We start from the raw sequence: 22,348 nt of genomic DNA, 5'->3' as shown, positions 1-22,348 counted from the left end.
CTATCTGGAAATAAAAAAAAATTTGATCAACATGTACATTAGCCATTACCAACCAATCAACTGAGTTTCAGTAATTTGCTATCCAATTAAATTCAAACAGGGCACTTCTAACACCATATAAAAGTAAAGCTATGTGCAATAAAGATTCAACCATTCTACACAAAACCCCAAGCATCTCACCCATCTCATTTCTATCTCCAGCTCAAGGCTACAATGACCCTTGATAAAGACCAAATCCCCCCTGCCCTCCTGAGGCTGGGTGAAGGTGCTGCCCTCCGAGGAGGCAGCACTGTGGGGCTGGGTGTGTGCATGCAGTGCTGCAGGGCGTCACTCCGTGGTGTTTTGCCGTTGCAGGTGCCCAGGTGAGGTTTGTGCAGTGGGCTCTGTGGTACCACGGCTACCGGCGGCCCCAGCTCCGGCGGCTGCCGGCCGACGGCTCCGCGGGCAGCCGGGAGCTGCTGCTGGCCTTCTCCTGGCTGCTGCACTGCCCCGGCCTCCTGGAGCAGCTGCTGGCCCACAACAGAGTGCAGACTGGGGACCACACCTCTGTGTGCACGGTGAGCATGCTGTGTCCTCCCCCCCACGCTGTGCACGAGTCACCTGTGACAGCAGCTGTGTCACCGGCAGGGTGTCACGGGTGCTGGCCTGGTGCCTTGGCAGGTAAGCGACTGCAGCTTCAAAAATGGCCACTGTCTGTTTCCTTTCCCTTCTCTGAGCTTTCTGTGCGCAAAGCTTAGGGGTTCTTCGTCACAGACACATTTTATGAAAAATCCTTTTGCCAGGGTTTTTTCTCCTGAGAAGCTGAGAAGCCTCAGGAAAAAGAAAAAGAAACACAATGCTTATCTGCTGCTGTGGAATGCAACAGGTGCATATTTGATTGGTCCATGTGGTTGTTTTTAATTAATGGCCAATCAAAGTCCAGCTGTCTCAGACTCTCTGGTCAGTCACAAGATTTTATTATCATTCCATTCCTTTCCTTTCCAGCTTTCTGATGAAATCCTTTCTTCTATTCTTTAGTATAGTTTTAGTGTATCATTTTCCTTTAATATAATATATATCATAAAATAATAAATCAGCCTTCTGAAACATGGGGTCAAGATTCTCCTCTCTTCCCTCGTCCTGGGACCCCTTTTAACGCCACCACAGTTCTTTCTCTTTATCAAACTCTCTCCCCTGCCTGAATTCCCTGATTTCTATTTCCAGTGTGGGTGAGGCCACTGTGGAGGTAAGTGAATCTCTTCAGTCTCTCTGCTTCTGGGTCTTGGGCTCCCAGACTGATCTGTGAGTGGTTCTGCAGGGCAGGCAAACAGGTTAGCAGTGAATGCTGCCTGTGTTGGCACTGTTGGGTAGAGCAGGTAAAGCAAATAATACTTTTTGCAAACAACAAGGTCTCAAATGGCAGCTCCTGCCCTTGAGGTAACTAATGACCTTTGAGAACACACTAGAGTATGTTGTTTTTTCTGTTAGTAAAAGGTGTTAGTACATAGAAAGTGTTCAGAAGTAGCCATCATCTAGTCAGACACTAATTACTGCTCAGTCTGCTTCAAGATGACAGGCTCACAGAATTTCTTAGTTTTTTGGCAAAGGACTTTGTAGGTCAGAAGCCCTACCTCTGATTATCTTGTGTCTAAGGTGTGTGGTCTTTCTTGAGCCTATATATGTTTTTCCCCTGGTTTTCTGGAGCCTTTTTAGGGGGCAGCAAAGCAGGAAAGCTGCAATATAAAAACAGTGTCTTCAGAAGGAAAACACTTGTACAAATGGAAAACAGTTCAAGGAAAAGAATCCTTTTTGTAACAACATTACAAGAAGTATTTTGAGGAAAAGGGACCACTCTTGCTGCACTACAATTATTTGCTGCACAGAAGAGGGAGCACAAGAGGCTGAGCTGTGAGTGGCAGTGCCATCTACTTATGTGAAGGGTGCCTTGAGATTTCAGAAAAAACACATTGCTGGACAACTTTTTACTTTCAGCTTCTCTTTTACCTTTTTCTTGTTTTTAATTTGCAGTAGCAGTTTCTCTTTTTTTTTTTTGTTAAAATTTTCTTTTATTTCTGTTACAAAAGAGTGACAAGTGAAATGTGATGTGAATTCAGGAAGTGGGGCAGCACCTGTGTTATTTTCTCTGAAGGCTTCAAGTTTTGCAATTCCCAAAAAGGGATGAAAGAACTATGGTAATACAATGTTATCTCTCATGGCCACACATACTGGTGTGTCTTTCACTGCAATTCTCACCTGCTGTACTCATGTTTTTCAAAAAGCATGGGATGCATATTAAATGTTTTTAGTCCATAACTGTCCCAAACAGTGTTTGGAAAGGCTTGAGAGTCTGAATATTTTTTTTAATGGACCAGACAAAAATTGTATAGACTGGAAGTTGGAGTTAGCTTGTGTATGTAAAGCTCATTGTATTAATGGAAGCATTTCTTGTATGGTGTTTATCCAGCAGTTTTGATGCTCCAATAAAAATAGATATTTACAAGGGAAAAAAAAGAATATAGTTATAGCATAACTAGTGGGTTTTGTGATTCTCCATCACAAGAAAGTTAAAGCAAATGGAATTTTGAGGGAGAGGTCTTACCTTTTATTTGATCAACTAGGCATTGCAAAACCAATAAATTTAGTCTTTAGGTGCAAAGCAAATGAAGATCTAGGACTGCACTGGCAAGGATGCAAGGAGGCAGTGGTGGGTGAGGAGATGGGTGGGTCACACACCTCATTTTGGTCAGTGAATCAGCTCCTTGGAAACCACTCATGAAAACCTGCTGTTTGTTTGTTTCATAAAAGTGATAAGTTTTATTGCTGTTAGATATTGGTATTTGCTGGCTGTTGTTATTTGGTTATTTTTTGTTATTTTTATTCATGTGGCAAAGCCTGCTCATCAGCCAGTGTTCAGCAATAAAACCCCAAAATCTCAGTAAGAGAGGGGGAGGGTGAGGTTGTCACTTTGCTACCTGACATCTTGTAAGTTAATACACCACACGTGCAGTCTCTGCAGTCTTAACTCTCTTCTATTTCAGTAAAGTGAAGGAAAAAGGTAAAAGAAGAGGAAAAAACCTTCACTCAGGAATGATCTGTCTCAAAAAATAGGAGAAAGAGAAGGAAATGCTCTTGAAAACAATTGAAATGAAATTCCCAGTTGAGAACTTGAAAAATCTTCCACTGAATGAAATCTTTAATGATTGCCAACAATTTTCCTGAGGTGAAAATGTTTCAAAACAAAAATCCATAAAATACATTTGGTTCTGTGCATGGCTGAGATCTCTGCCAAAATGAGCTAAGTGTGGAAGCCAGTACTTGCTGGAAAAGTACATCTGTTGGTCTCCCAGTGAGAATAAATTTGGAGAGAACCCTTTGTCTTCATTTAAAAGGAAAGGAGTCTCAGTAACAGTAGGCATAGCTTTAGTTCAAACTGATATTCATGTGATTTGCTTTTACAATTTTGTCTGAAATCCACCAAGATGAACAGGGTCTGTTGTGTGAGAAGAGAGAATGGAGCTAATCCCTAAATTAAGTGTACAATCATGTTCTGACTGTTCTTTCAGCCCAAGTTTAAAACAAAGCCTGCTGAATTGCTGATAATGTGCCAAATACCCAACATATCAACGGCCAATTAATTTAAATAATTTCATTTCAGGCTACCACACTCTGGCCTTTTTTCCTTTGCAGTTCCTTAGCAACACCGTTTTCTTTCCCTGCAAATTGAACACTTCCATCAGCTCTAAAGGATTTTCAGAGGTACAAGGGTATTCATGACACATGATGGACAAGGAGCTCAAGCTCTGCATGGAATTCTTAATCTTTTGAACCTGAGCTGGGAAAAGCTTCCACAAGCTGACTTTTGCATGTACTTACATTTTCAGATTGTGATTCCTGAAATGATAAACTCTGAGATGATGACAGGTGGTAAGAGGTAGTGCTAATGTAGTCAGAACTCAGTGTGAGGTAGTTGTGGCAAGGACAGGCATGGTTGGTAGCCTGGGCTGGTTCTGGGGCTTGGCTGCCTTTGTGTGTTAGGTAAGAGATCCCTTCAGGGCGCCTCCAGCTCGTGGTTTTTGGCAGGGCAGAGCTGCAGTGTCTGCTGAGCCAGGATCCTGGGGCTTGTGGCAGGTCCTTCCCTGGCCATGTGAATTTATAAACTGGGAGGGGAAACAGCTAAAGGAGCAAACTGTGTTGCTGAGCAGGAAAAGGAGGAGGGGACCCATAATCTATGATAAACTGGGATCCATAATCCATGATAAACTTTATTCAGGTTCTCTGAATTTACTGTGCTCCTCTGTCAGCAGGTTGGTGACTCCAGAGGCAGTAAGTGAAAGTTCAAACCTTGCACTGGCCAACTCTTTAGAAGAAGTAATCACAAACTCTGTTGGATCTATAAAGACTTAAGAACAATCTAAATTGGAGGCTCACATCGATGCACTGAAGTGTCTGCTTGGGAATTCTCTCCTGTTAATTGCATTAAAGCACTGGGCCAGTAATTGATGGACAAGGTTTTCAAAGGCTTTTGACACCCCTTGTGAATTTCCATCTCAGATATTCACTGCTGTGATGTCTCAACGTCTGCTGTTGCTTTGGTGATCATGTACTGGCACATTATTCTCAAATGCCATTTATTGACTGTTATTCACACAGAACAAATCCAAGTGTACAAGACACAGCTGAAAACCTGTAGTTGAAGCTGTCTCCTTCACTGAACTTGGGAGGCACACCTGGGGAGTTCTCATTCTGTCTGAGAAGCATATAATTGATATAAACTTCCCTTTTTAGCACATTCAATATTTGACTAATTCTTATTTACCTCGCATTTTAAATTTCAATGATACCGCCCCAGCTTTCTCCAAATCTGTGATGGTTTGGCCAGGTAATAGCAGTAATTTGTGAGCACAATATTCTTCCTGTTTCCAGGGAGGAATACTGCCTGTGCTTCTTTTATTTCTACAGCTGAAATTAATCTGTGTGCCCTGTAATTTGATTATGTGTGGAGGCTGTTGAGCTTTTTAAATGGGTGTAGTGATGTTATATCCCTCATGATCATCAGGAGATGTTGCACAAACACTGGTTCTTGTTTCCACTAATTCCCCCTGTCTGCTTCTGGGCCTCTGGGTGAAATTGGATGCCCCTCCCCTTTTGTGAATTTGTAGTAATCAACAAATAGAGCTATTATGTCTCTTGTGCTTGGAATTCCTGCGTGTGTCTCCAGCATGCCAAAGTGAACTCAGTTTAATTACTTCTGGTGGGCAAAAATGAAGATAAACATGCCTTCTGACCCTTAGGTTTGCCATTTGATTAATCTTTTGTTTGTCATGGTCTAGTTTGGCTCACTGGCTATTTCCAGTATAGTGTAAGGCTTATGCTTGGTCTAATCTTGTTGCAATGCCTTCCTTTCAGAGAAAACCTGACAGTCACTGCTGTTCCATAAACCATGTTATTGAGGAAAGTGTTAAAGTAGCAGCCCAGCTCGATGCTCCCCCTAGTAGAAAACCAGGAAACCTTGGGCACTAGTTTCAGTGAAAAGTAGTTTTCTGCATTTTTTCCATGTCTTCATCAATTCCAGTGAGGACAGAGGAGGGAATTTTATTAACCTTATTGATTCTGACTCAGAGGCGTAATTACTTTCCAGATCTTTATGGGCTATATGAGTCTGTCAGCTTTCATTTTTTGGTTTTCCTCCCTTATTCCCTCAGCTTACACTTCTATTCTCTTTGTCCTCCTGTCTTCCTAGTAACTCTCACCATTTATGTTTTTGCCCTTTTTCTGCTATTACTGTTGCTGGATTCAGTAGCTGCTAAGGAACACTCCTTTTTTATAAGCCATCTGCTAAACCTCAGCAGAGGGTGCAGCATCCCTGAGGTTTCTCCTGCAGAATTTTCCTCACCTCAGTGTGGCTGACAAGTCTGTTGTAGCATACTTTGAACTTGTCATGGTGCCTTCTTCCTGTGCTACACTGGAAGATGTGCAGTTACCAACATTTGTCTTTGCTTGACACAGTGAATGCACAATTAAGAAGTGTTTTTTTTTTTTCTAGACAGCATGTCAAAGTAAAACACTGTAAAAGACAAGTCTGAACTGATCAGAAAGGCTTATAATTTATTGAATCTGCTGTGTCTCTGGTAATGTCTGAATTGCAGAATTTCTTGAGCTTGACATTACAGCTGACGTGTTCTGGATGGGGTTCAGCAGACAGGCCCTTGAGCTGTGTGAGGAGCAAATGGTGGGGACTGGTGTGCTGGTGGGAAGGTTTACCATGATCACACTGGTACTTGCTGAAATCCAGCACAGGGAGCTCCTTCCCAGGCTGTTGGGGAAACAGGAGGGACTTTGAGATGTTTCAGTGCCTCTCCTGCCCTCCAGTGCCAGGGAGCAGCCAGTGCCTTTGGTGCATTCTGATTATCTTTGCAGCCTTTGGAGTTAAATGTCAGCATCTGCTTGTGGTGTCCCACTGTCAGCAACCTGGGTCTGAGGTTGAGAGGATCCTCTGAAATACAGCACTTTTCCCTCAGGAGGACTTTTCCTTCAGGAATGTGGAGAGGGGCATGGCAGGCCCTTACCCAGAGCTCTGTCTCCTCTCTCCTGGAGGGCAGGTGCTGTTCCCTGTGTTCCCCTAGCTCCAGGTGTGCTGTTGCTGCAGGGAGCTGCATCTTTCTCTCTCCAGGGGCTCCTCTCTTGCCACCATGGAGCAAATGGCCTTTGGCAAGGGGAATTACAGCTGCAGACAGGGGGAAAAAAAGCAATGCAAGGCGTTATCTGTGTGTTGCATTTCATGAGCCTTGCAGAATGCTCTCCCAGTTAAGGTCTGCCCTGTCACGTGTTGGTCTTAGGATGTTGAGTTTCCATGTTCTGTCTGAATATATAATGCAGTGAGCATTGGGATTTTAACATTCTTTTTTAAAACCTTGCAGCTCCAAAGATTAGGCAGCACTGCCGAGCTCATTGAAAGGCCTCGTGCTTTTGCTGTATTGCAGAGCTCTTAAAGAGCCTCCCAAATGAGTGGGGAGGGATGGGATAAAGGACTGATGTGCTCTAGTGCCTCAGGCCCGTGGCTACTGCCAGAGAGGCTTGTTTGAACAAGGCAGGCATGGGTAAGAGCTGTGTTCACATTTTCTGTCTTCCTTCAGCACCTTCTCTTTTTCACTCTTTGCCAAGAGTAAGCTCTTGGGAGTGCTATTGTGAGTAGTAATTCTTACAAGAGGCATAGAAATTTAAAAGCTAAAAGGCCTTGAGGAAACACAGGACTTCACTTCTTTTAATTTTAATTGCTGAATGCGATATGAGCGTAACTTCAATGTTGAGAGCACTCATGTTTGTGGAAAACTGACATTCTATGCAAATATCTGGAGATTTAATTGGTATGTGCACCATTTGGGAATGGGTTTTTACACCATCTATCTTTCCCTGCATAAATCTAATCTGGATCCTGTCTTGTCTATGAGGAAATCCATTTAGTGTTGTTTATGGTGCTATTAATGAAAATAGTGCTGTCCCTTTTGCATTCATCTGCTCAGATTGTTCCTTTTCACATTTTCCCTCCTGCAGATAGATATATGGCTGTATTAATTAAGAAAGCATGTCTGATACTGTTATTTCTGGCTATGGTGTTTAATTAGGAAAAAAAAAATCAACCAAAAACTGTCTTCTGTTTAAAGATGTGTAATTACAGAAGTTAACATATGTTATGTCACATCAAAACCAATGTCTGAATTATGAGTGGCTCGGAACGAGCGCTCAGTAAAAGCTGCAGAAGCACTTTATTGGCTTGATTTATGTGACTGCCTTGCCTTTCCTGAGCCCTGCAGTGAGGATCTAAATGTGCTCCCACCCACCTTTGTGATACCAGGCTGTGGGCTGAGAGTAGTTAAGATCCGAGTGGTGGGTGAGTAAATGTTTTCTGTCTAGACCTGGAGTCAGTCCCGTGGGCTGGGAATGGGCACTGGAGGCTTCAGCTGGCATTTGCTTTGTGTTGCTCTGCTCAAGGATTAGTGTCAGGGGGTTGACCTAGTGCATCTATCCATGGGTTAAACATCTTATCCATGTTCCAGCAGGCTTGTTTCTCCATGGGTAGCGTGAGCAGCAGATTGTTGGCTGGTTGTCCAGGTGTGGAGGCAGGGAACTGGTGCTTGGAGGGATTTGGAAGATGCCTGGGGAAAGGCAGAGCTCGGTGGGGATGAGCTGGGCTCTGTCCTGGGCCGACAGGTGGCAGCTCACAGTCAGAAAAGAGCATATCTGGGGGAGCCAGCCCTGCCATGGCTGTGTTTTACAGCAGTGCAGGCAGCACGGCCCTTTCTATTCCAGTGCCTGCTCAGAGCACAGTGAATTTATTAAGGTAAGGATTTATAAGCCTGAAAGATTCCTATATCAGTAGGAATAGTGTAGAAAGTCTAGATGAATTTGCGCAGCAGAGTGTTTCCTCTGCAGTCCTGCTAATGGCATATCACTGGATCTGCGAGGAAGTTTTCATTAAATCAGTTTTTGGAGTTTTAGTAAATCAAAATGTATGAGCAGAGCAAAATCTATTCCATACCAAGTCACTAAAATCCTCAAATAGAGCAAGCAGTGGAAAAAATGCTCCCTTCTCATATGTCTGTAAACACACTGGTGCCTGTGTTGTTCTTTGATGAAGTATTTATGTGATGAAGTACTTGTTTAATTTATCTCCATCTACTGTTGGTACACCTGCTCTCTGATAAAGTGGGATTGCTTTGTATTTCAAACCAAAAAAGAACAGCTTCATTTCTGCTGTTGAAGTTGAAACTTCTTAATCTTTAATTTCTCTCTAAGCACATTGCATGCAAGTTGTTTCCTCAGATGTATGGAATGTGGCTGAAAATTGATAAAGCACCATGTCTTTTTCACACCCTCCTTTCTCCCACCCCTAATTCTTTTCCTCTGAACACTTTCATATCTGATGGCTTTTTTCAGTTCACTGTATTTCATGACTCTGACTTGTCTGCTCAGAACAATTCTGCCAGGAGGACTTTGGCAGTGTTAGGGGTTTTTTAATGCACTTGCTGCATTGTCTAACCACAAGCCAATTCACACTTTTTGGGAATGATCTGATACCTTTTTTTTTATAATTTGACTTGAAATAGATTGGGATTTGATGTTTTGGGCAAAATTTGTGTGTTAAAGACTGAATTCTAGGCTGCCTTGCAAAAATTGTTAAAAATGTGCTTTTGGGACATAAACCACGTTTAGGTCTGACTAAGCCAGAGGTGTATTTGTGAGCCTGGGGTAGGTTTTGTAGTTTGTGAGCTACCTTAGCTGGGATGGTGATGGGTGTTGTCTTGGAAGGTGTATTTGTTCTGGGGCTTAGCTGTTTGTTTCTCCTGGGTCTTTTACCACAGGAGAGGTGGTTCTGCTGGAGTGTGGGCAGGGTGATAGTTCAGAAACTGGCTTGGAGGGAGCTCGTGTAAATATATGCTTGTCACTTTGATCACTTGTGCTTGCTTTTCTTAGTCTTGCCAATGAGTGGATACTGAAAACTTCTAACAGCAGTGCTTGGAGCTTTTAGGATAGAAAGCTCCTTTGGGGGTGAGTTATGGTGGGAGTGAAATGAGGAGCTTCGTTCTATCTTCTGCTTAATCAGTTTTCCTAAGTTACACTGCTCAGGGGTGCTCTGGCAGGTCCAAACTCCCAGTTTGACCAGCCCAGCTCAGGTATCACAGTGATGGGAAAAGCCTCCGTGTGGTGATGAGGAGGGCATTGATGTTTGCTCATGTGGCTTTTGAACTGCAGGGCTGTGGCACCAATTCCTCGAGCTGATCCCGGCACCTCCCTTGTGTGAAATGGAATTAGAGAGAAGCATTAATTGCAGCAAACAGTTTGCAAGCAAAATGCTTCTCTGGGGAGTGGCTGTGGAATGATCTCTTCCAGAAGTGGTGTGGAGCATCCCAAGTGTGGGAAGGCCATTGGGGTCCCTGGGTAGTTGCCTTGGCTGCTCTCTCTGAACTGGACTAAGAAAATATGCACTTCTGTATCTCAGAGGGAGTGTAGGTGTGTACCTGGGCTGCTACATAGGTTAGATAAATTCACAGTGATACTCAAAGCAAAGCCTGTAGCTTGGGCCGGTGTTTTAGTGATTTTTCACCCCCTGGGAGAGCAGTAAATAGTCTTAGATTGTAAAGATGGGACTGGAAATTGAGGTCACAGTATAATATGCAAGACCTTTTTTTTTTTTACCTTGTTTACTTTATGCTGGGATAAGTATTTCATAGCAAAAGTAAATTTTTTGTGCAGTTTGTGAAATAAATAATGGAGAGATCCTGTTAAAAATGCATTGGCTGGCTTCCTTATTTTAATATTAATAAGGCAGGTTGCTACAATAAAATTAGCTCTGCATGGTGTTTGTCACTGTACTGCCAAAGCAATCGAGTCTAATGCCATTCCTTCCTGAAATAAATCCCCAGGAGAGCAGTATTTGTGCTGTTCTGAAACCTCTAACCAGGGAAGTTGGAGTAGGACTGTAAATTATGGACACTGCAGATTTTAATCTGGGATTCCCAAGTCTGTCTTTGGCCTTGTGGCTTTCTAGCTGCTTATGTGAGGTGTTTTAATGTTCTTTACACGTGAGTTTTCTCTGTTGCCATAACTAATATCCAGCTGCTTGGCTACCATGCTAATGGGCAGCTTGGTGATCATATCTGCATGGTGTCCTGGTCCTGAAACCTTCCTGGCTGGGGCAAAACATCTGAGCTGTGGAGGTGTTGGGAAGGATGAAAGTTTGACAAGAAAGTCTCACAGATATGGATGCTTGGAAGAAAGATTTTTGAATGTAAAATCTGAAGAAGGAGTAGAAATGAAAGCAAGTTTTGATACAGAAGAAAAGAATTGCTGAGCCAGTCTTACTGGATAACCAAGGAGGCAAAGGGTGTGTTAGTTAGAAGGGGTTTTTATGGCTTAGAGCAAAGGATAAACCCACCCCAAACAAGAAGATGTTTTTGCCAGGCAGAAAGCACAGGCAGACAGGACTGCCAATGTTGCAAGTAGAAGAAAGGTCTTAGAATTTTCCATTGCAAGAAAACTGAAAAACATCTAGCTTAAACTGTAATGTACTAACTTTTAGTGATTGGAGAACAGTAACATGAATATGGTAATTATAGTAGTTATGATAGGCTATAGGTAAAAGTTAAGGTGTAGATTGGTTCTTTTGTATTAAGATGCTCAGCAAAGAAAAGCAAAATTATATAATGCAATGTAACCAAAACCAAAGTGTCTCCAGGCCTGGCTGCAACTGGAGCTGACAGCTGTGGGCACAGCTCTGTCACCCATGACCCTGGACTGCTGTAACCTCTTGGATGGAATAAACTGCATTTTGGAGAGCTGCCTGGAGTCCCACATCCCTCATTCAGGCTCTTACATGGAGCTACTTGGCTTGGACTGCAGTGCCCTAGGACACAGTGCCTTGGTTTGGGAGCCTGGAGACAAAGGAGCAGAGGAAGAAGAGGGATGTTGGAGTTGACGCAAACTCTTTTTTCTTTTTTTTTTTTTCCCTCTTTTTTTTTTTTTTTTTTTTTTTTTTTTTTTGTTAAAGATGAATCTGTGCCTTTAAAGTAGAAGCCCTTTACCAGCCCTGCACCTCTGTGATTTATAGCATTTGTTTATCTGAGCCACAGAGCAAAAGGGAACAGACCTGTAATACTGATACAGTTTGGTATGTGACCAGAAAAGCATTTTTGTGCTTATGAATAATAGGGACACTCATTGTAATAGAGGCTCTGTCAGCTGCAGATATTTAGGTTAAAACAAGTGTTAGGGGATTATTTGATCATGGTTGTAGACACACTTGAAATCTGCATTTTAGGCAAGATTAAATCTCTTCATTTTACAGTTTGCATTGTTAGTTTAGGATCCAAATTGGAACTACATCCAAGCTTTGCCTGCCAACTGGATCTTTTGAAGATTTTCCTGAACGTGTAAATCTGTGAAGCAGGGAAGCACATATGCTTAAATACCATCAAGGTCTGGGGTCCAAATATCTCCCTAAGTGTTTTCTTGCAAACAGTCATGTTTCAAATAGGCTTTTAAAATTTCTACTTAAAAGAAATGTCTTGAGAGTCTAAGAACTGGGAGACACTTTCAGAATGGCAAACATCCGTTCTGAATAACCAGGTCTTTGCAGTTCTGTGTTATTTCTACTTCTTATGACATGTGGTAAAAATGTTTGGAATGATGGGTTGTGTTTATTGTGTGTAATTCCTATAGACTGCATGAAAGGGAAAGCTCTACTTTAAATGGTATTACTGGCATCAGAGGTAAAACTACCCATGTCTTCTTCCCCTCTTAATTTGCAATCTGCAGGAGTCTGAGCTGCAAACGGAGAGGTCTGTCTGTACATGTGAATGATCTCTTTGTGCAAGGGGCTGGGGGAGGTGGAATTCCCTGTGTTCCTGGGAAAGAGATACAACAAATGTGCTGCAGAAATTTCATGCAGAAGATGAAGGTGTTGGCTGGTGTTGGGTTTTCATCTGCAGCAGAGGGAAAGTGGGACAAGATGAACAAATGGAAACTCTTTGCTTCTCTGTTCTTCCTTCCAAATTACTCTAGAAAAAGGCAAAACAAGCAAGACAGATGATACAACTGTAGCTGGGAGTGCCTCTGTGGAGTCCTGGTCTCTGCCAGCTGCAGGATTTTTTCTTTTCCTCAATCCTGCCAGACAGGAAATGCTGGATGGAGAGAAGAAAATAGCTGGGCAAGCAGAGGCCCATGATTTTGTCCCTGTATAAGTTATTGATTTACAAAATGGGGTCTCAGGAAGACACTGCAGGAGCTAAATCTTATTTATGTTCTTTGACATATTAGAATGCAGTCAAAATACATTTTTTCCCGTCTGGGTAAAGAACATGCTTGCTGTCTCAGGAACACTGTGTCTTCCTGGGTATGGAAAATGAAAGATGGGAGGGGAGACAGCTCACCATATCACAGCTGAGAAGCTGATATGTATTCCACACTTCTCTACTTGTTTAGGCTGTTCCCAGTCCTGTGTTCTAATTTCTCTGTGCTGCTGGAATTGACTTCATTTTAGGGCGATTTTCTTCTTCTTTGGCCTGAATATCTTGTGTGTTCACTGATGGATGACTTGAAAATATTGAAACTAATTAAATCAGTCTGGTATCCTTTCCTGCTTTCAGTGTGAAGATGATGTGCCTGAGAGCCAGGAAGGCCCAGGTGAAGCAGGGCCTGAAGGCAGAGTGGATGTTCGGTACCTGCAGTGGTTGCACGGGAGGCTGAGGTTGCAGTGGTGCAGTTTGCACGCTCAGCACCAGGAGCAATGCAAACTTTTGCACAAGGTAAATGATTCTTCTAACTCACCATGACATAGTTGATTATTTAAAAGCCTTGTCAGCTAGAGCTAAATGTACAAATTATTCTTGCTTGCTAGTTCTGCATTTTCTGTAGGTAAGAGTGAATCACTCTGAATATAAGCACCTCTGTCTTTCCCCAGTGTGGCAGAACCATGAGAAAATGTAGCATGTTCAGTGTTTGTAAGGCTGTAATTGTATAAAAGTCTCTTTTGCGGGTTGGCACATTAGTCACTTCTGCAACCAAAGGCTGCTGCTGTTTTTCTCAGAAAATGCCTGGTAGAAACAAGACAGAGCACTCTGGCTCCCCAGACAAGAAGTAGCAATGCAGAACTAGAAGTTCACGGGAAATGTGGATTCAAAATGTTAAGCATAAATATTGAAAGTAATAGCAAAATAAAATGCAAAATCTCTCTCCAAAGTACCAGGGGACATCTCAGCAGAACCCAAAATTTACCTGCTTTTAAATCAGGAATCAGTAATGGTCCCTACACTGCTAAGGTTCCAGTTATCTTCCCATTTATGGGTGTTTAGGTGCCTGTCTAATCACAGATATCTGGGAGCATTATATCTGTTTAGGATGGAACCAGCCTTCAGTCCCAAAGTCAGCCGTGGGGGTGACTCCAGAAACAAATTAAAAAATTCTTAAGTTCTTAAGGTAGTCCTAAAAGTTATTATGTATTGCTTTCCCTAGGTTCCCCTTTTCCATTTATATCTCTTTAAATAACTTAAATGGAGACAGCTATTACTGTACTCAAAACCTTCAGAGAAAACCTTTTTTTGAGACTAAAAATGATCTGGGGAAATTTCTTCCCAAAGTACACATCAAAAAGTTGTCAGAACCATCTCCACCTTGAATGAAGATGCTTTCTTGGTTTTAATCCTGTGTCTGACAGCAGTGCTAAAAACTATAATGAGGTTACATTTTGTTCTTTCCATGAGCTGATTGCTAGGGCAGATGTCTGATGGACAACCCTAGTGAGTGTGTGCAGCATCCAAAATAACCCTTTGCTTCTCACTGACCACTGCTGATGTGCTTCCCTGGTGTGGGAACAAAGGGGGCAATTCCCTCTAAGTGCCTGTGCAGCCCTTGGCTTTGTGCACTGTGATCACAGACCCTGCTGGGGCTGGGAGAGCTGAATCTCACGTGGAATGATTGGCATCTCCTCCCCCTGATGAACTACCTCTATTTAAGGTGTGCTGGTTTTTCCAGTAGGTGAGGCAAAGGCCTCCATAACTCATCATCAGTGCTCTGATTTATGTGAGACTTGACAGTAACAAATCATTAGGCAGCTCCAGTGCCTCAGCCTGCAGTTAATGAGGCCGAGGAAGAATTAAGAGCAGGTCAGACCTGGGGCTTGAGTACAAACAGAGATATTGTCAGCAGTCCAAATGAGCCTCTGAGCTAATGGAGAGATGTGCTGATGGGGCTACATGCTAAAAACTTGTTGGCAGGGGAGATGAGAGATGATGACCCACCTGTGGAAGTTGCACTTTGAAATAAACTTGGACTTTTTTTGCCCCCTTTTGGCTATCTAAGGCAGAATGTGTGTGACGGTGTCCACAGGGGTTTTCAGGTGAGGGAAGAGACGAGAATGTTGACTCCATGTTCAGAAGGCTTGATTTATTATTTTATGATATATATATATATATATTACATTGAAACTATACTAAAAAGAATAGAAGGAAAAGTTTCATCTCAGAAGGCTAGCTAAGCTAAGAATAGAAAGGAATGAATAATAAAGGTTTGTGTCTCAGACAGAGAGTCCAAGCTAACTGGGCTGTGGTTGGCCATTAATTATAAACATCCAAGATGGGCCAATCACAGATGCACCTGTTGCATTCCACAGCAGCAGATAATCAAAGTTTACATTTTGTTCCTGAGGCCTCTCAGCTTCTCAGGAAGAAAAATCCTAAGAAAGGTTTTTAGTGCAAAAAAAGATGTCTGCGACAAATGCGTGCTAAAGTTAGGACAGTCAGACAACTGCAAGAGGCAGGTTAGTTATGCTGCAGGTCCCTGGACCATGATTTCAAGAATCTGGAGGAATAAGCAGGAGGGAGGTGTGTGTCTGTTCATCCAGTTTCCCAAAGCTGTCATTACTGCCTTCTCCAGCTGTCACTGCTGGGTGAAGCTGAAGGCAGCAGTGGTGATTGTCACAGTCAGAGTGCCACCATGGGGATGCACAAAGGAGGATGGAACTGAGCCCAGCTCCTCCACATGTGAACCCACACTGTCATTATGTGTGCAGCTGTGGGAGTTCTGTTCAGAGCTGTAATAAAGTGCAGTGCTCTGATTTATACTTTAGTTTGAATTAAAAGCAGGAGAATGGAAAGGTAAATGTGGCTTTGGAAGGACATTATTACAGTGCCACATTAATGTTAGCATTTAGGGTAACAAAATATAAGATACTTGCACAATTTAACAGCTGTATAAACAATAATTGATATTTCCTGACTCTTTCTAGAGAAATTGCTTTTACCACCGCATTAATTTCAAAACTTTTAAACCATTCTGTGTGTTAGAAGACTGAACTGACCCAGTATGACCTCTATATGAGCTGCTGCTTTCCTCTAATAAACCACAAACACAGTATGCAAAAGGCTAATGAGTGTTATGTTTTTTAATTATGTTGGCAGATTTACAGAGGGCTTTCTCTACAAAATGATAATTAGGCTTTTACTCTCTCTGTTTAATAACGTAGCAGGTTATGTGTCTCAGCTGTGGAACAATCTTATTTACTGCTCATCAGGAGCTAGAATTTTTGTCATCCGGCGGCGACACTTCTGCAGATTTCATTCTGTGCCTCACACGAGCTCTAAAATGCCATTTTCTCTATTTGGGCCTTTCTGAGAAGAACACCACACAGCTGGAAAAAATGTTCTTACTCAGAAGATGACTGCCCTTCCTTCCACTCTATATTTTTTAGTATGAGTATTGCTGTGCCCTCTGTCTACTCCATCCTGCCTGCAGCCACCTGAGGTTGATGGGCTGAAGTTGTGCAGTCCCCAAGAGAGGGAAACCTCCCTGGAGCTGCAGCTGCTCCTGTGCTGGGAGTCGCTTGTTAGGTGGCCTGCCTGGCTGTTCCTCTGTGCTGCTGTTCAGTGACTTCAGCTCCCACCAGGCATGTTGAAGCTCACAGAAGCACACATGTCCTGCTGTAGGAGGGAGACTTCCTGAGGGAAATCTTCACCTCTCAGTTTCTGAGGAGGTTTGCAGCCTGAGGCAATGAGCTGTTGAATAACATTTTAATGGCTTCTCAACATGGACAGGTTGGCTTGCTTTGAAAGTATAATGTAGTAATACCATTCTAATTCCCTGGAAATTCTCAGTGGTACATATTTACCTGGTGTGCCTTCAAATGCATGGGAACGTGGAGAATAAATTACTGTGTTCAGGCACGTCTCTTGGTTCCTTCTGTTCTCTTTCTTCTTTCTGTCAAATGCCAGAAGAATCTGTCTGCCTGAGTTTTGATCCCTCTTGAATTCATAGGAGAGAGCAGTTGTTTTTGTTTAGTCTTTGAGTTGCCATTTTGCCTTAGAAAATGTGAATAAGAAGCCTTGCACGGTTTCAGCAAAACAGGAAGGAACCTGTATAGTTTAAAACTTTCATTTTTGGGGGGCTTGCTTAAATGCACTGTGCCACAATTGGCATGTTATAAAAACAGAGGAACAGGTTTTTTTTCTACAAAACTGATGGATATGCTGGGGTTATTTTCCATCCTGAAGTAGTGAGGGTTAGATCAGGCTCAGAGATTTTTTTTTAAGGAGGTGGATATCTGATTGTGAGCTGTGCATAAGGGTTAGTAAGAATAAAATAATGTTAGATGGAATTCTCAATGATAAAAGAAGAGTTTAACATAACTGGAATTTTCAGATCATGGTAAAGCAACAAAAATGGTTTCAGTCTGCTTGGAAACTAAGAGCAAGAGTTGTATTGTTAGTAAGAATGCAGAGCAGCACTGGGAATTACTACCTACAAATGGAGTGGTTTCTTGTGCCCCTCTAAGGTATTAAAATATAAAATAATTTATCTGTTAACAATATAAAATAGTATGTAGTGGAGTAGATTGAATGGGTTGTATCTGTGTATCTGAGGTAGAAAGAGGAAAGGACAAGGACAAAGTCTTGATCTCTGAATAATAGAGGGCAGGGACTGGTGATGGGTAATTACCTCATTGTCAGTAATTTATGAGTGAGCTAAACTGCAATTGTTAGATGCATCTGTAGCTTGACATGAAAAATCTACCACATTGCTCTGGGAATTGCTACCTTGTTTATTTATATATTTTTTGTCTATTTGGTTTGAAAATCTTTGCTTTTTTCCCCTTAGGTGAATTCGCCATTAGATCTCAGAAGCATATTCTTTAATGCAGTAGAATTAGAATTTTTCCCTTTCATGCAAATGTGTGTGAACCATGAGCAAGCCCCCTTTTCATCTTCTCTAGGTGAATTAGGCACCCTGCAGGGAGAGCAGCTTGAGTGAGCTCAAGGGCATTCAGGAGTTGGTGCTGAGTGTGGGGGCTGTGCCTGTGCTCCCTTGCAAAGGTTAGTGTGAGGTTAAATCAGAGCTGCCTCCACCTCAGGGGATTCCAGTGCCCAGGAGCAACATCTGGGCATGTTCTGCCTCTCACCCTCTCACCTCTGCTTCTGCTTTGGTGCTCTTTCCCTCTTTAAGCCTTGTTTATCTTCTGTTAGCCATCAGTTAGACAGCAAAAATATAAATACTGGATTATTTGGTTATCCATCCAGTGTGGTCTCAGGGGAGCACCTTATTCCTCTGTTGTTGCAGCTTTCCTGTGTTTGCTTTGGGCTTTACCCAGGGATGCTGCTGCCACCTGTCTTGGAGAAGGGGCTGAAATTCCCTGCTGGGGCCGGGGCCCAAAGGTTTGGCAGCCAGAGTTACACAAGAATGCAGCAGGGAGAGAGGAGTGGCAGTGGAAAGGAAGAACATTGTGTGGGGAGGTGCTCTTTTATTTTTAAACTCGCATAGCTCTGCACATGTGACAGATGGTTGTCACCAGCAGTGAGTTTTGGGAAAGGAATGCTAAAATATTCTGAAGTTTCATGGAAGGGTTGATAATTACCCACTGCCTGTCAACTTTAAAATAGTTGTCAATACCCAAGTGTGTGATAAAGTTCGTATTAGAATAAAGGAAGAAAAGCAGGAAACATTCTCTGTCTTCTGGCAGAAATATTAATGAAATATGAGTGATTGTCTGACAAATGTGCACTGCTATCTTGTTTGGCAGCTGCAGTTATTACAGTTACAAAGGGATCAGCTCTGAATAGGAGGAATTGCTTTTTATTGTTCCCTTGACTAACTTGGGAAGCTTCTTCATCAAGTAATTGATGATCCTATCACCAGTGCAGCTGGGACAAGGTCTTGGTAAGCAAAAGCCAACAGTATAGAGCAGCAAAAGAGAACCTTACTCTAACTAGGTAGCATTTTCTACTTAAAAAAAGAAATAAAAATTATTCTGAGAGTATACTTTAGCTCAGTTCAGACTGCTGCTCTCTGTGTAAATGGTTTCTCCTTTCATGCCATGCACCCAGCCGTGTGTGCTGTAAGGAAAAAGACTTCAAGACAGGATAAAGAGAGAAACCTTCAGTTTTCCTGTGGCAGCAGTGGTTGCAATTCCTGCCTGTGGTTCTGGCAGTGCTACCAGATGCACCATTTTGTGAAGTGTTGTAGTGCCTGCTCCTCCTCTCCATTCTGTTGGTGGTGGCACTCACACTTGTCCATGTCCACGGGAAAGGCTTTGTGAGCACTGGTCACATCACCCTGCCAACCCACACAGCTGTTGGGTGGTAGTTAATGACCTTAATGGTCTGCTCCTTGCACTGACAACTGTCTTTTAAATCAATCTGTTCCAGATCCATTCATTCACCAGTGGCTCCCACATGGACCAGAACCTTGGACATTTCTCTGTCACAGAAGCAGATATCATTAGACATCCAGAGAACTACAAGCAGGTAATGCTTCTCCTGTAATTCTTGGATGCTCAGTATGCTTTACACAAACATTGTGAAGACTGCATTCCTTTTAACATTTTTTTAAAGTTAGTTTCCAGCAGAAATAAGGGCTTATATATTGAATTTTCAGTTTCTTCACTTATTTGTATTCACCAAATTTGGTTTGATAGAACATAAGCCCAAAGGTATCAGGGTAAGTTTTATAAAACCTGATAGACAAGAAGTGGGAAGAGACCTGACTGGAAGTGCCACAGGAGAAAAAGCTTGTAGAATAAAACACTCCAGATAAGTTGGCTGACTTGCTGTATCCTGCAGTAACCACAGTGTCTGCCTGTGGCCCTGCCTGAGCAAGACAGAACCTCTTAGGAAAACATCGTTTTCCCCAGTGTACTGTTTTACCCTGAAGGATAAATTCCTACGGCTCTCAATTACTCAATTATCATTGGTGTTTCAGTTCATTATGTGAAGTAGTTTAATTCGCTTCTTTTAATGCAGTATAATACATTTGTTTTAAAAAATCACTTTCTAAAAGTTCATTCAGTATGAAACTGAAACAAGATGGAAATTTCAAGCTCATCCCTAACAAAATCAATATTTGGCAAATTTCTGCAGTCTGTCCACACCTGTTTGCTCAAAGGAGATATTCTTTCTGCTGTTTGCTTAAGAATGAAAGTGGGCATTGTAAATATTCTGCACAAAGAAATTCAGGAAAGTAGATTTGAAGGTGGGAGGATAGTTTTATGTTCAAAGCCCCTAAAGTAAAGTGCACGTTAATCTTTCATTGCTGAGTATTTCTTGGATGAACAGTTCATATCCAGCCTCTTGGTAAGATTCATCTGTTTAGAGCATTTTCCTGGAAAACTGCTGTTTTTCTGGAGCAAATGGCCGTAAGTCAGCTTGAGATTTCTTTTTCACTTGTGCTTCACAGTGCCCCTCCTGTGGTTGGCTCAGCACACACAGCAGCACCTTGCTCTGAAGTCTGTGGTCTTCCAGATCTTAGCAAATGCCTGTAAAGGTCTGGCAGGCTGGTATTAGAAACTTCCAGCTCTGCAGAGGGACTTTGCAATGACCTTTTTCCCCAAAGCCTCACCCTGAGTGTGTCACTGATCTGTTGCAATAGAGCTTAATGGTACTCTTGGTATTTGGTTTTGACTGCTTTGGTAATGAATCAGTGCAGGAGCTTTTCCTTGCATTCTGCTCCCTTTCCTGGATGCCTGCTCCAGGTGTTCTGTTCAGAGCAGGCTCAGGATGAAGTGGAAGGAGTTTTTTCTGTGTTGTGAGCATTGTGGTTAGGTAGAATGCTGTAGTCAAGAAGGTTTAGTGGGCAGCTGTGTTGTTTAATTAAAATGAACAAAGTTTTCATTCCACCTCTCCCAGGCTTAAACAGCAAATACGTGAAACAAAACCAGGGTGATGACTGAGAGGCAGGGTGACAGAAGATGTTTTCTTTAAATAAACTACAAGTGGCCACAGTCTGTCTCCAGTTTCTGGGCTCTGACAGGTGCAGTCCCAAACAGCTTCAGCTCCAGTGCATGTGCGTTGGAAATTCCTTTCTTGTGTCCCTTATTGCTCGGGCTGATCCAAAATTGGAATTATTTGTCGGTATAATCAGCTGTGAAATTCTTAACCTCTTAAAGCTCTCAGACCTATTCAAGGAAGGTGTTGTAAGCTGCTCCCTTGAGCCTGATTTTAAAATAAACAGGAGAAATTGCAGGAAGTCATCCCAACACTTGAGTATAGATGCTTTTGAGAGCCTTATAATTGTTATGGCCACCATTTGAACATTCTTTGTAGATTTTGTCTTCCCTTACCCTTATTTCCCAAAAGCATCTTCTGGAAGTCATATACTCAGTATATATGAAGAGCCTGGTGCAGCAAGGTGGTATGGGCTTGAAAAGGCATTGTTGTTTTGAGTGTCACTTTTCCAGATGGATCTAATACTCCATATGCAAAGTGATCCTGCTTTGGTTGGAAAATGTAATAAAAAGCCTCTAATTTTCAAATATCTTGCTAAGATTAAGTAAATGATGAGTGTTTGAATGGCTTGGTTTTCAAATATTGGTGCAGATGGCAGCACGCCGCCAAATGTTTTCTCCAACAACTGTGAAATTGTTTTTTTTGTCTTTTCAAGTAAATGAGACATTTCTCTTAATGTTACCTCAAGTAAGAACCTGCTGCATGGATGAATAAAGAGTCAGTAAGCCTTACTATAATGCAGTCCTCTTGGTGGAGGGGGTTATGAATTCCTTCTCATCCTGGGCATCCTTCACAGCCCAGCTGTGCAAAGTGGATTGCAGCATCAGAAATTTGCTATCACAGAAGGGACTTGGGCTCTTCTTTTTTAAGCCTCGAGTTCATTTTAATCAAAAATACCCTGCGAGAGAAGTTGCTCTGTTTGCATCAAAACAAGAGATGTTTAGTCTGACAGGAAAAGTGTGATAGGATACAGATAGCTGTGAAGTCAAGCTTCACTTTATGAAATGTAAAAGTCACGCTGCTCCTTTTCTATAGAAGATGCATATTAACTTACTTAAAATGTTCTTTCCTTGGATTTTTGACTGTAAAACACTTTTAGTGCTTTTATGTACAGGGATTTTACTGGACATTATTATTCCTCTATCATCATAAATGTCTTTGTCAGATTCATAGGGCTGGAAGTCTTCCAAACCTAATGGTTTTAATTATGTTTTTCTCTAGTGAGGCATGATCAAACTCCAGCTTCTCCTGTGGTTTGGCTGTGGCTGTGTGCATCTGTGTGGCTGTGAGCTGCAGGTCACTGCAGCGTTTGGTTCCTGTGCTGCCTGGGGCTGGCACAGGAGGGCAGGTGCTGTTATTTCAGCTGGAGCTCAGATTCCACTGGAAGCTCAGAAGCTCCTTGGTCAGTGGGGATGGTTTTGGAGCTGTGGGCCTGAGCTTGTGCTGGACCACACAAGTTAGGGAGCTTGGGGGGTGTCATTGCATCTTCTCGTGGAAATCTCCTGCACTTATCACTTAGTCCAGAGCACCCTGAGTCTCTTGTGTTCTGATGCATTTTCCAAGCTGATGGATACTGCTTGTGTTCAAATGGCTCCCCCAGCAGCTGG

The 22,348-nt window shown here is 42.4% G+C and overlaps 2 protein-coding genes across 2 annotated transcripts in view; one reads left to right on the top strand and one right to left on the bottom strand.

The window, feature by feature from the left end:
- The window catches only part of SEC22B (SEC22 homolog B, vesicle trafficking protein), a 293,305-nt gene that overhangs the window by 214,781 nt on the left and 56,176 nt on the right, over nt 1–22,348 (bottom strand). The gene's annotated exons all lie outside the window — the stretch shown is intronic.
- The window catches only part of TEDC1 (tubulin epsilon and delta complex 1), a 71,763-nt gene that overhangs the window by 6,464 nt on the left and 42,951 nt on the right, over nt 1–22,348 (top strand). Inside the window, exons 3-5 of the mRNA XM_054285940.1 lie at nt 355–557; nt 13,122–13,280; nt 19,167–19,265. Coding sequence (XP_054141915.1) covers nt 355–557; nt 13,122–13,280; nt 19,167–19,265 — 461 coding nt within the window. The remainder of the gene's footprint in view (nt 1–354; nt 558–13,121; nt 13,281–19,166; nt 19,266–22,348) is intronic.

This window comes from Melozone crissalis, unplaced genomic scaffold (genome assembly GCF_028551555.1).
Source record: "Melozone crissalis strain CALT ecotype California unplaced genomic scaffold, PUWL_Pcris_2 ptg000045l_1, whole genome shotgun sequence".
In the NCBI taxonomy this organism is placed as follows: Eukaryota; Metazoa; Chordata; class Aves; order Passeriformes; family Passerellidae; genus Melozone; species Melozone crissalis.
This window is presented reverse-complemented; position numbering and strand designations above follow the sequence as displayed.